This window comes from Cololabis saira, chromosome 18, assembly GCF_033807715.1.
Source record: "Cololabis saira isolate AMF1-May2022 chromosome 18, fColSai1.1, whole genome shotgun sequence".
Taxonomy (NCBI): Eukaryota; Metazoa; Chordata; class Actinopteri; order Beloniformes; family Belonidae; genus Cololabis; species Cololabis saira.
The window spans coordinates 32959071-32972142 of NC_084604.1; the positions used below are offsets into that span (position 1 = coordinate 32959071).

The window sequence follows — 13072 nt, forward strand, 5'->3', positions numbered from 1 at the left end:
ATAAAAATAGTTAACATCTGCCTGCCATAAAAATTGCATTACAGAACGATGTGTGATAGAATGTTAGATTTAATTTAATAGTCTGTGACCTTTACTCCAGAAAAACAAATTTACAAGCAGAAGGAACTTGACCTGAGTCGTATGTAGTGCTACAGCGCCCCCTGGTGTACAAAAAACCCCGATGAGTCCTGCCTCTTTGGGATTTCGACTGCAGATATTTCATATTTCATTGTACAAATAGTTAACTGCAGTTTCATTTATAACTATGTACAGTTATTTACACACTAAACACATAGACTCGTTTTCTATTATTATTTTTTTTTCTTCTTTTTTTCTTCTCAACTTTATTGAAGCAAAAGACATAAGTATACACAGAATTGAGAGCAACATCAGACATATGTGTATACAACATAAACTACACAATTATACAGTCACAAATACGCCAGGGGAATTAGTCATTGACAAAGAAAAAAAAATTAAACAAATATCTTATATAGCTTACAAAGGTCATAAGTTTTAACAGCTTTTTTATTTACAGAATCAGATATGGAGAATATGTATTGTTTGATATATGCGGACAGCTCCGGAAAATTCGGCTTTTTATTTAAAAATTTGGATCTGTGGATATAGAATTTAGTTAAAATAACAAGCAAATTGATCAAATAAAATTTACAGTCCTTTTCTATTATTATTTCCCCCACCGCCCACCTTAATTACGTAACACCAGCAATATACAACGAATCCCAATTATTCACTGGGAGATGTAGTTTCTTTTGAGTTGACGCCAACTGTGGCTGCCCTGTAAAGAACTCCAATTCCCGTGATGCACCGGTGCTCCACTAAACCACCAGCGGGGTCACGCCCACGCTAATTCGACTGTAATCCTTACTGTACACAACTGAAATCCTCTGCGGGTATTTTTCTCCCCTGTTACTAGTTTGTTGTTAATACACTAAAAGAAATGGACAACTCCGGGAAAGAGAAGGAAGCGATACAGCTGATGGCCGATGCTGACAAGAAAGTGAAGTCGTCCGGCTCTCTTTTGGGAGGGATGTTTGGAGGGTAAGACAGCACTGCACCAAAGAGCCGCCGCTAGCAGCTGTGCAGCTTCAGCAGCAAAGTTGGCACGCAGCCGGCTTTTACACACGGCTTTAAATGAAGGAGCCTGCAAGTTTATTTAAATATTAAACCAGGGGCGTCAATTGGGTATGCCAAGGTATGGCAGAAAATGTAAATGTTTGTTTTTTAAATACATTTATGGAATTACTCTGTGTCTATTTGTATTGATTATTCTATTACTTAATACATATAGAATAACTACAAATGCAAATCAGAACAACATGATTGATTTCACTAGTTATTATACACTGCAAAAACTGAAAATCTTAACAAGAATATTTGTCTCATTTCTAGTTAAAATGTCTAATTTTTAGTAAAAAAAAATCTCATTACATTTAAGACAAGACTCAAAAACAACCATTCTCACCTGTTTCAAATAGATTTTCACTTAAAATAAGTGGAAAAATCTGCCAGTGGAACAAGATTTTTTTGCTTGTAAAGAGAAGATAAATCTTGTCCCACTGGCAGATTTTTCTACTTATTTCAAGTGAAAATTTACTTGAAACAGGTGAAAATGGTCAAATAAGTTATTTTTCTGGTGATGACACTTGTTTTAAGTGTAATGAGATTTTTTGACTAAAAATTAGACATTTTAACTAGAAATAAGACAAATATTCCTGGTAAGATTTTGAGTTTTTGCAGTGAGCGAGACTGCATTTGAAAAAGTTCCAATTTTCTTGACCACACAGATAAGCTACATAGCAGACTTCTGTGATGAGTATTTGCTGGACGTGTTGATTGATACTCTAGTTAAGTTCTGTGACTCGTAACCTTGCCATACCTTAGCTTCCACTGAATTGACGCCACTGTATTAAACCAAAGGGCCATGACACATGGCGTGTAGAAATAATGTCAAGTCGGTTAGTTGAGTCAGCTGTTAACATCACTAAACATTTCAGAATGAATTTCCCCTGGACCTTCCCTTGACGTGAAAACTACGCAGTTTATGTTTATTTTTATACAGCCTTCAACCTTTACAATATGCATACAGTCCTAAGTTGGTGGTAGTAGGTGGATGTATGGAATAAATTAGATAGGGATTTGAAATTATGTAGAACCTTAACCTTATTTAAAAAAAACATTGAAAAGAAGGATGATCTCTTTATATCAAATTAATGGGTGGTGATGCTTGCTATGTTGAGTTGGGTATTTATTTAATTAGTGATTTGATTAGATTTTTTGAGGGTGAAGGTAACATGTAGACTGCACCTTTATTTTTATTTTTATTTTTTTTTATTTCTTGAGGAAATTTTGTTATCCCCATGGAGGCAATTTGTTTTACTGTCAGTCTTTTCTCTTACTTCTTGCTTTCATTTCATTACTTTAATTAATCTTTTTGAGGGTAGGCAAATAATAAGCTTTGCTTCAGCCTACACATTTTTCTTTTTGAACAGTGTATTAGTTTTCTTGTTGTCATTTTTATTATTTTTTTTTAGTGATGTCATGACCGAAATAAACTAAACTAAAACTAGTTTGAACAATTAAACTGCCTTAGTATAAGGACATTGGTGCTGATTTAGAATCATAATTATATATTTTAAAACAGACACACACACACACACACACACACACACACACACACACACACACACACACACACACACACACACACACACGTCTGTTTTGGAAACACATCAGATCAGAGTGAAAACTCCTACATCCTTATGTTCTATTTCTGTCATAATCTCTAAACCATCCACTTTTTATTGATTGCTTTAACAATATCCCCTTTAGTCCCTAAAACAAATGGCAACTGAGGTGATTTTAGAGGATAGATTTAACCCTACATGATGCCAGAAGCTGTTGCAAGATTTGTCATGATTGACAAATGTGGAAAAAAACTGCACATCTAGTGTGGGAGTTAAAAGCAATGACACGATTTTAATTGGTGCAAATTATTCTTTTGTTTGGCATAAAATTCACTTTAACCCAAACAAAAATGCAGCTGACACGCTTCAGTTTTCTGTCAAAGCTTATACCTTTGGAGGATTGTCTATATGGTGGTATTTAAGTATATAGTAAGTATTTTTGCATGCTTCAGGATGTAATAAAGTCATCAATCAAAACTTTATTTGCATAGGTCTAAAAATAGAAGACTTCAGTAGTTCCCTTCCTTTTGCAAACAGTCAGATGTTGTCGCTCTGCAGTTCTCATCCATCACATTTATTGGCAGGTTTTATGCTGGTAATTTCTGGCAACCCCAAGCAGTGATGTAATCCTCTGCCACGACTGAATGGGAGTACTTTTACAGCTACGGGGAGCTCCCAGGGGTCCATGTGTTATAAAAGATGCTTTTGAGGAGGGATTTATTTTAGCAAATGTTCTAATTTTTGGATTGCATCCTGCTGCACAATGCAACAGTCTGGCATCAGACAAGTTATGTATAACTTTAACATGAGGGACTGACTGATTATTGCAACTACAGTAGCTTGTTGTAACAATGCATACTTTATTGACAAGTGTTTTCTTCTTCTCTGTATATTGCAAGAGGACATCACAAAGTGGAGGAGGCATGTGAGATGTACTGCAGAGCTGCCAACATGTTCAAGATGGCCAAGAACTGGAGCGGTATGTTCAAATATAAAAACCTATAAAAAAAGTATTTATATCAATACAATAACACTTTGAGCTGTTTTTGTATCCGTGTTTTGAGAAATTTCACATAAAAAACCAACTAACTTTATGGTGGATATCCTTTGATGTATTTTGTGGAAACTAGTCTGTTTGTTCCTTTGCTTCAGTCACATGTGTCATTTCTCTGATTGGTTGTACACCTATCCAGGAGTGTCCAAACGCAGTTTCTTCTGCATATGTTGGTACTGAGCCCTGGAAATCAAACTCGAATCCAGAGAAAACAGACTAATTAGAGGACAAGAATAGTAAATATGGCATGGCTGGCCAGGCTACTCCCCACCACTACATAAGAGTGAATGAAAAGGTTTTTTAGACTGCTACGAATATCGTTTTTTTTTTCTTTTCTTTTTCTGAGTTTCTTTATATTTTATGAGATTTTAAAACATTTCCACGCCAAACACACACACACACACACACACACACACACACACACACACACACACACACACACACACACACACACACACACACACACACACACACACACACACACGTATTTATAAACCACAGGTTGCACTTTAACATTGCCAATAGCAGTTAAGATATCAATAAAATGAATGTATTTCTTCAGATAAAGGGCATGATAAAGGATAAAGGGCATGCTGTTGAGTATTCAACTTCTGAGAGTACTATGTTTTCTTTAGGAGTAGGCCCTTATTTCTGTTTCTTACAGTAATTATAAGGACTTTATATATTTTTTTCCACAATGCTGTATTTTGTTGCCTCACAAGGAATATTGTAAATGGTGTTTAGAAATATTTCCTCTCATTTCTACATATTCGTGTGTTCCTATGCAGGTCAGCTGGAAATCCATGAATTCGTCAGCAAATCCTTGTAATCTCCAAAATGTTCTTTTCTTTTTTTTGCCTTGAGTGCACTGGAGGTTTAGCACTTTGAGAAATGCTTAAGCAAACGTACAAACATGTTTCAAAATCAATCAAATCAAATGAATAAATTAGATTTTTTTTAAATTGCCCTGCATATTGTAATGACAGTCATGCCCCCATCTCTCTTTCTGCTCGGCCTCTGTGGCAGAGAACTCTGTTTATATGTTCAAGTCAACCGTCTGTTATAAGACACCTGGCTTTAGTTTGAGGAAATGCAGTATATGTACTATTGCAGGCTAAATTCAAAGTATTTGTGTCTGTGTGAACATTTCTGTTCCGTTTTGACCTTATTCTTCTTTTCACCAGCTGCTGGAAATGCATTTTGCAAGGCTGCGCGGCTCCACATGCAGCTGCAAAACAAACACGACTGTGCGACCAGTTTCATTGATGCAGGAAACGCTTTCAAGAAGTCTGACCCCAACGGTAAGAGTGTTAGAGTGCTCAATAGGGTTACCTTACCTTTTTATCTCTGAGTTGTTGCTTCATATCTACTATCTACTACCAGAAATGTATCCGGTGCGTTGAGAAAGGTCTGCACGTTATGTACGAGTTTTTGATTTGTAGATGTAGATTTGTTCTTGTTCTGACTTCTCAGGGGAGAGTTTTTTTGTTTTTTTTTTACAGAAAGGGTTCTTGCACTCGGTTATCTTTTATCTCATTATACAATTTTTTACATATTTCTGCATCGTTATGACTTAAGAACATATTCAGATATCTGTTCCAGCCTTAAGAGTAGATAAAGAAAAGCCGATGAAATGAGACAAAATTATACATTTAGTCATTTAGAAATCGAGGAAAATGACCCAGTATTGCATACATGAAACTGGTAAAGTGTAAAGCCTTATACAGTGTCTCTTGAATTTAGAATAAGGACTTGATGATTCCTTAAATAATTTTTTTTATTCTTTAACTATTCTTTGTTTACTTGGGATTGTTGTGTTGTTAAATGACCTCAATCTTACTTTAAAGAAAATTGCAGATCATCCTGACCAAGATGGAGCAAAACAGGCCCAAATCGCAATATTAGCAGCAATACAATGTTTCACGGCCGGCATGAGGTTCTTGAATGTTGTGTTTTTAAAGTCGATGCTTCTTTTTTTTTTTTAAAACAAAAAAAAAACATTTTGTCACCACCATTGTCCTAAAAGTTCTCATTCAAAGGAGACAGGGGTGAATGATACAAAATGATTTGACATCTCATGTGGACCAGGTACAAGACACTTGTAAATATCATGTCTAACTGTTCCCTCCTTTTCCCTTCATGCTGCTTAAAGAGGCAATCAAGTGTTTAAATGCTGCCGTCGATATATACACAGACATGGTAAGATGTATATGACGTGTTCAGACCCACAATAGTAAATCAGGGCATACTATTTTAACTTTTAAATAGATATAGGTCTGGTTGTTACTTCAATTTATTTTTATTTAATTTTTTTTGCTGACTAAATCATGCTGGATATCATCATTTCAATAACTTGATCATTGATTTAATAGGCCGTCGGGCTTTGTAATCACTTATACGATGGATTTTTTTTCCCACTTCCAATAAAAGTAATGGTTTTATGTCCACTAGAACTAAATTACTTTGTTTGCTGAAAAAACTTACAACTGTGAAGCCACAGGGTCCTACTTGACCTTGTCCGTCTGCATTAAGCTTGAAACACGATACTTTCATTGACTTTTTCGTCTGGATGGATCCTGACAGTAACGATTTTCCCTCTCTACTCGTCTTCCTCCAGGGAAGATTCACCATTGCTGCCAAACATCACATCAATATCGCAGAGATCTTCGAGTCTGAGCTTGTGGATATCGAAAAGGTTATTTTTAAGAAAGGAAAAAAAAAAAATGAATATAGAGAAAGGTTGTGCAGTAATTCAGTATTGTCAGTCATTTTTAATACATATTTGTCTTGCTTCTTGTTTTCTTTGAAGGCTATTGCACATTACGAACAAGCAGCAGACTATTACAAAGGAGAGGAATCAAACAGGTACTGTCATTTATTAAACTTTTCTTTTAAAATGAGATTTCGCCCTGTTTACACACAAGAGATTTTAGCTTATAAAGTTGCATGTACACCCTGACCTCTTCTGTTGAAGTGTGAAAGCACGACTTTCAAAGGAGTGACGGAGAAGTCCGAAGGGTTCACGACAGCGTCACGGCAACGGCGTAGGCTCTGCGTTGGTTTAACGCAGAACCATAAATCAGGCTTTAGACATAGCTTTCTTATTTAAGAAAAAAGAAAAAAAAAAAGATTGATGTTGCACTGATTTGACAATCGTTTCAGAATTGCAATCGTAACAAGAAAAAAGCACAACTGAGACAGACGGATCAAGAACAGAGATGATTTTAGAAATGATGGCAAGAAAAGAAAAGTGTAACAGAGTAAGATGATTACACTCTCAATTAGAGATTTTGATTTCTCGGTTACAGATTCTGGATTTTGGTTCTCAGATTCTGGATTTTGTTACTCGTATCAAGATTTGAACCGCAATACATTTGCGACCGAAGGATAAAGCAATACTACAAGACATCCTGGGCCATCTCCATTCATTAGTCCAGTATTTTTAGTGCTTCTAGTCGGTACAGTAGTCCTTTATGCCTCCATGTGGTCAGTTGTGGTCTTGTTACAAATGGTAGCTTTAATTAAACCAGTTTAAAACAAGCACTAAACACTTTTATACCTGGTTCAGTGAAATAATAACAAATAACAGTCAATCTTTTCTTTTGAACTCGTTGAAATGAGAAAACTCCTTAAAACGGGTGTGAACGGAAACCAGGATGTGAAAATGTACAGACCCTTTTTACTCCAAAAGCACAGGAAACAATTGCCCTTTTGTGCCACATAACCGTGTAAGGGAGTTAACCAAAGCTTTGGAGCTTTGATTTGATCAACAGAAGACTAAACCAGCAGGTGCAGCAACAACAGGCTTCACATCCTGTGACAGTGCCTGCACGCACATCTGTATTTGTAGAAGAACCGGTACAAACGCTCTTTGCATCGCATCTGTATTTGACCAAAGTTGTGGATTCATTACACAACGCTGAAAGATTAATGTTGGTTTTACAAATGATGTAAAAAACAAACACACTGCCCTTCCACACGTGGAAGAATATAAACTTGAGAGTAATTAGCTGTGCATTAATGTTTTATGCACATATTTTTAGTTCTGCAAACAAGTGTCTGCTGAAAGTGGGGGCTTACTGTGCTCAGCTGGAGCAGTACCAGAAGGCTATCGAGATCTACGAGCAGGTTCGTACTCAGAGCTCTGCCCTTGTCTGTGCGTCTTCCTCACAGTCTGTCAACGAACACTGACGTTTCTGATATTTTGCATGATTTGAACGTCCACCCAGGTCGGCGCGAACACGATGGACAACCCATTACTGAAATACAGCGCCAAAGAGTATTTCTTCAAAGCCTCCCTCTGTCACTTCATCGTTGACGAGCTCAACGCTAAGGTGAGTTTTTACCGCAGCTTTCACTCTCAGGATCTGGGATGACAGATGAATTTGAACACTCTTTGTCTCCACAGATTGCCATTGAGAAGTATGAGGAGATGTTCCCAGCTTTTTCAGACTCCAGAGAATGCAAGTTGCTTAAGGTAGCTCAGATTGAAGCACGGAAGAGTCTGACGGCTTTTATGTTTCCCTCTTTGATAAGTCTGGACTCTCAAGGGTAACATGTCTTTTTTTGGTTTAAAACAGAAACTACTCGAGGCTCACGAAGAGCAGAACAGCGAGGCATTCACAGAGGCAGTAAGTCTTGTGTTGAGTTTGAAAGTTTGAGCTCGTGTGGAGTGCAAGGGTCCGTTTCACAAAGCAGGTTTAGTGAAAACTCTGAGTCTGTTAACCCTGAAATGAGGGGAAACTCTGAGTTTTCCGTTTCACAAAGGGAAGTAACTCAAACCAGAGAAAGAGAGGTAACTCTAGCCTGTTTCACAAAGAGAGGTAACTTAAGCTCTCGGTCAGTTACCGTAGTAACAGACTCCCTGAATCTAACCTGGTCGGGACCAGGTTTATCTCAATGAACCTGGAGTTTCTCTGTGTCTCCGCCTCTTTCAGAGCCACACGCACATTTGATTTCCTCATTCATTCAGTCAGCAGGCGAGTTTTGGCGAAGTTCTGCCATCTGTCATTAAAAACAGAGTCAGCATATATATTAGAAGTCCATTGTAATGAACATAGCATGTCTTTTTGATGAAGTCCCAATTGATGAAGGTACAGCATTAATGCGCAGAGAATTAAATATTTGTCGGGAGATGGTTATCAGACCGCGTAATACATGTATATTACATAGTCTCATTACAGGCAAAGCAATATATGCTAAACCTTTATTTGTTTTAATTTTGATGATTGAATTGTTTAATGATTTCATAATATATTCTAATTTTTTCCATAAACTGTGAGCCATAATCATCAAAATCATAACAAATAAAGGCTTGAAATATCTCACTTTGCATGTAGTGGGAAATAATATTTGTTTCACAATAAGTTGAATTTACCACGAATGAAGTTTTGCAATATATTCAAATTTTCCGACCTCCACCTGTATATTAGATAAATAAATAAGAGCATAATATGTGTCTGTATTGGTTCAATACGGAACGCAACTTTTAATTCCCAATGACGGAACAACTCCGTATTTCAAGGGACGGGTGGCAAGCCTACATAAACCTGTCCAAGCCATCAAGGAGTTCCACAGGATTGCAGGTGAATGATGTAGAGATCTGTTCAATTCATTTTATATTATATTCTGTGCTGCGGTGTTACTCTTTTTTTTGAAAAACATGTTCAAATTCGCCGTATGCGCGCATTAAAATCTCTAATTCCATTCGGGTGAAAAAGGACACGGCATGAAGTATGTGGATCTTCAGATGCAATGTTTCCTCAAAGGGATTTTGTATATTTAAATGTTAAATAAAGTTTAAAAAAAAAAAAAAAAGTATGTGGATCTTTTGTTGTCGCCGGTTGCCATGGTGAATTGTTGTATCAGGGCTCCATTAATGCTGGCTTTTGATAGTTGTGGCGCACGCGCTTAACTCCAGGTGAAACTATTTAGAGTTGAGTAAATTAACTCAAATCCGCTGTTCTGGAACCAAAAACTCAGGATTAGACTCAGAGTTTGTTGAACCTGCTTTGTGAAACGGACCCCAAGATATGCACATTCAGAAAAGATGATGCATGGATCATGGAGCTATTCAATCTCCCTGGACTGTGTACTGAAAGTTTACCTCACTGACCTTTTTAACGTTTAACTGATCTGTAATTTTAAGGAGAACAAAAGGCTTATTGTGTGTCTGTTTGGTGCAGGTAAAGGAGTTTGACTCGATCTCACGTCTGGACCAGTGGCACACAACCCTCCTGCTGCGCATCAAAAAAACCATTGCGGGCGATGCAGGGGATCTGAAATGAAGACAAAACAAACCAAAACCTCAGGGTAGGGATGCAGCATGGAGGGGCAGTTTCATCAGGCATGTTCTCACACTCACCTCACTGTGTATAGCATCTGAAGAGGAGCGTCTGCTTCTGATTTAAATTTCACTGCTGCACTGTAAGAGCACTATCTGTAATTTTATTTTTTTTGTTTTGTTTTTTTTTTGTTTTTTCTGGTCACCAGATTACCTGAGTCCAGTCTGAATGTAATCCTCTCGCCCTCACCTCTCTCAAGAGGATTGCTGCATACCTTCCGCTGAAACATGTCCTGAGATTTTCAGCGGTATATTGTTTTGTTGCTAATGCAAGTATTGGCAAGAGGCACTGCATGTTTTGTACAGTTATTTCCTAGTCAGATGAAGCTTGTCTTTTTTTTTTTTTTAATCTAGCTGTTATACATTTAAACAAATTGTTTTACTTTACAGCTTCTCCTTACAGACTGTTGCTGGATGGAATTTTAAGAGTGATAATTATGTGTTTGTTGGAATCTGAAAGGATCAAATTGTTGGTCTTAATACTGAATTGTTTTATCAAAGCCACAAAAAGTCATTTCATTTTATCACCTCATGGAGTGACTTCTCTTGAAAAAGGGCAGTGTTATGCACAAGTGTAGACTGTTAAATATTTGTACGTAAATGCTATCATGTCATAATTGTATTAATCTCAAGGTTATTTTACTCTAGGATGTGTTGAAGTGAGAATCACGTATGAATTTAATCCCTTAAGCTGCGACTTTTACTGTAGTTTGACTCAAAACTGCATCTTTTGAATGAAGAGCACTGATTGGAGTCCCTCACAGCTCACTCCCAGGGTCTATGTGCATTAATTGGTCACTCACTTTGTGTTGTATATGCCTCATTTAAGGTTTATTACTGCAGTGCGTCTTCCAAATGGCCAGTTACTAAGCATGTCATTGTGTATCGTTCAGTGTTGTGTACATTTACTAGTGTTAGCCAGACCAAAGTTTTTACAAAAAAGAAAAAAGAAAGTCAGTTGCTCTATGTACTCAGCTTCTTCCAGATGGAATAACAACTGGCTGTGGATATGATCTGTATGCTTGTTCCAATGAGCATTAATAAAGGTATTATATCCAAGTCTGGTGCTTTTTAACTCAGCCGTTCAGCAGTGTTGTATTAAGTGTCCATCTTTTGAAGGTAGTACTATTTTCTCAGGATTTTAATTACATTTTTATGAGCTCTGATTCGGTACAACAGCTTTTTTTTTTTTAAAGACTTCTTGGCAGTAGTGGCCGTTATTCACCTCAACCTCACGTGCTACAGTTAGGTACCTTGGAGTTATTTTTTTTAACCAGAATCTGTCCTCCGATTTGCATATTAAACACATTTCTAGGACCGTTTCTTTTCACCTTTGTGATATTGTAAAAATAAGGAACATCCTGTGTCAGACTGATCCCACACATTAGCTACTTCCAGATTGGATATTGCAGTTTTTTATTAGGTTGTCCTACAAATCATCTTAAAAAACCTCCAGCTCATCCAAAATTCTGCAGCTAAGGTATCAGTTCCTGATAAGAACCAGTGGAGGAAATACTTCCCCAGTTTGAGCTTCTCATTTGCTACCTGTAATATCCAGATAATTAAAAAGATTTCTCCTCACGTATAAAGCTCTTAACGACCAAGCTTAGTCTTATCTTTAAAAGCCCATAGTTTGGTATTTTCTAAGCAGAGCACTTTGCTCTCAGGTGGCAGGTTTACTTGTGGTTCCTAGAATTTCTGGCATATATATATATATATATATATATATATATATATATATATATATATATATATATATATATTACACGTGGACAAAATTGTTGGTAGCCCTCAGTTAAAGAAGGAAAAACCCACAACTCTCACTGAAATCACTTGAAACTTACAAAAGTAACAATAAATAAAAATGTATTGAAAATTAAATAATCAAAATCAGCCATTACTTTTGAATTGTTAACATAATTATGAAAAAAACAAAAACTAATGAAATAGGGCTGGACAAAAATGATGGTACCCATAACTTAATATTTTGTTGCACAACCTTTTGAGGCAATCAATGCAATTAAACGATTTCTGTATTTGTCAATGAGTGTTCTGCAGCTGTCAACAGGTATTTTGGCCCACTCCTCATGAGCAAACTGCTCCAGTTGTCTCAGGTTTGATGGGTGTCTTCTCCAAATGGCATGTTTCAGCTCCTTCCACAGATGTTCAATGGGATTCAGATCTGGGCTCATGGAAGGAACTTTAGAATAGTCCAACGCTTTTCTCTCAGCCATTCTTGGGTGTTTTTGGCTGTTTGTTTTGGATCATTGTCCTGTTGGAAGATCCATGACCTGCGACTGAGACCAAGCTTTCTGACCCAAGGCAGCACATTTCTCTCCAGAATGCCTTGATAGTCTTCAGATTTCATTTTACCTTGCACACACTCAAGACACCCTGTGCCAGATGCAGCAAAGCAGCCCCAAAACATTACTGAGCCTCCTCCATGTTTCACCGTAGGGACAGTGTTCTTTTCTTCGTATGCTTGGTTTTTGAGTCTATGAACATAGAGTTGATGTGCCATAAAAAAAGCTCCAGTTTGGTCTCATCCGTCCAAAGGACATTCTCCCAGAAACTTTGTGGCTTGTCAACATGCATTTTTGCAAATTCCAGTCTCGCTTTTTTATGGCACATGGCTGATTTTGATTATTTAATTTTCAATACATTTTTATTTATTGTTACTTTTGTAAGTTTCAAGTGATTTCAGTGAGAATTGTGGGTTTTTCCTTTAACTGAATTCAGGATGAATCTGGACCGGATTTTTGATCCAAACACAGGTGATAAAAGGAATTTAACTCCAAGTAACAGAATATATGAGGAAAAAGGAATAAAAACACAGTCACCTTTATTGTTTTCAATATTATCTGTGGTATTGTTTATTCTCTATATCTAAAATGTAGAAAATAATACAACATTACACCTTAGATATATCTGTAAAGACTGATAACTGTAGACAGGATGAACACACAC

The 13072-nt window shown here is 36.9% G+C and overlaps 1 protein-coding gene across 2 annotated transcripts; it reads left to right on the forward strand.

The window, feature by feature from the left end:
- Nucleotides 1–882: 882 nt before the first annotated feature.
- On the forward strand, nt 883–11166 carry napbb (N-ethylmaleimide-sensitive factor attachment protein, beta b). Of its 2 annotated transcripts, XR_009770454.1 has the most exons (12): nt 883–1062; nt 3608–3687; nt 4947–5063; nt 5915–5961; nt 6380–6457; nt 6572–6627; nt 7806–7890; nt 7992–8096; nt 8171–8239; nt 8343–8393; nt 9948–10108; nt 10255–11166. XR_009770454.1 is itself a non-coding variant. In XM_061707254.1 (11 exons), exons 1-11 carry the CDS (start codon nt 962–964, stop codon nt 10047–10049), a joined length of 891 nt encoding a protein of 296 aa, XP_061563238.1. In that variant the 5' UTR covers nt 883–961; the 3' UTR covers nt 10050–11166. The 2 variants fall into 2 exon arrangements, 1 of the variants encoding a protein (XP_061563238.1); XM_061707254.1 differs by having other exon boundaries at nt 9948–11166.
- Nucleotides 11167–13072: the final 1906 nt, after the last annotated feature.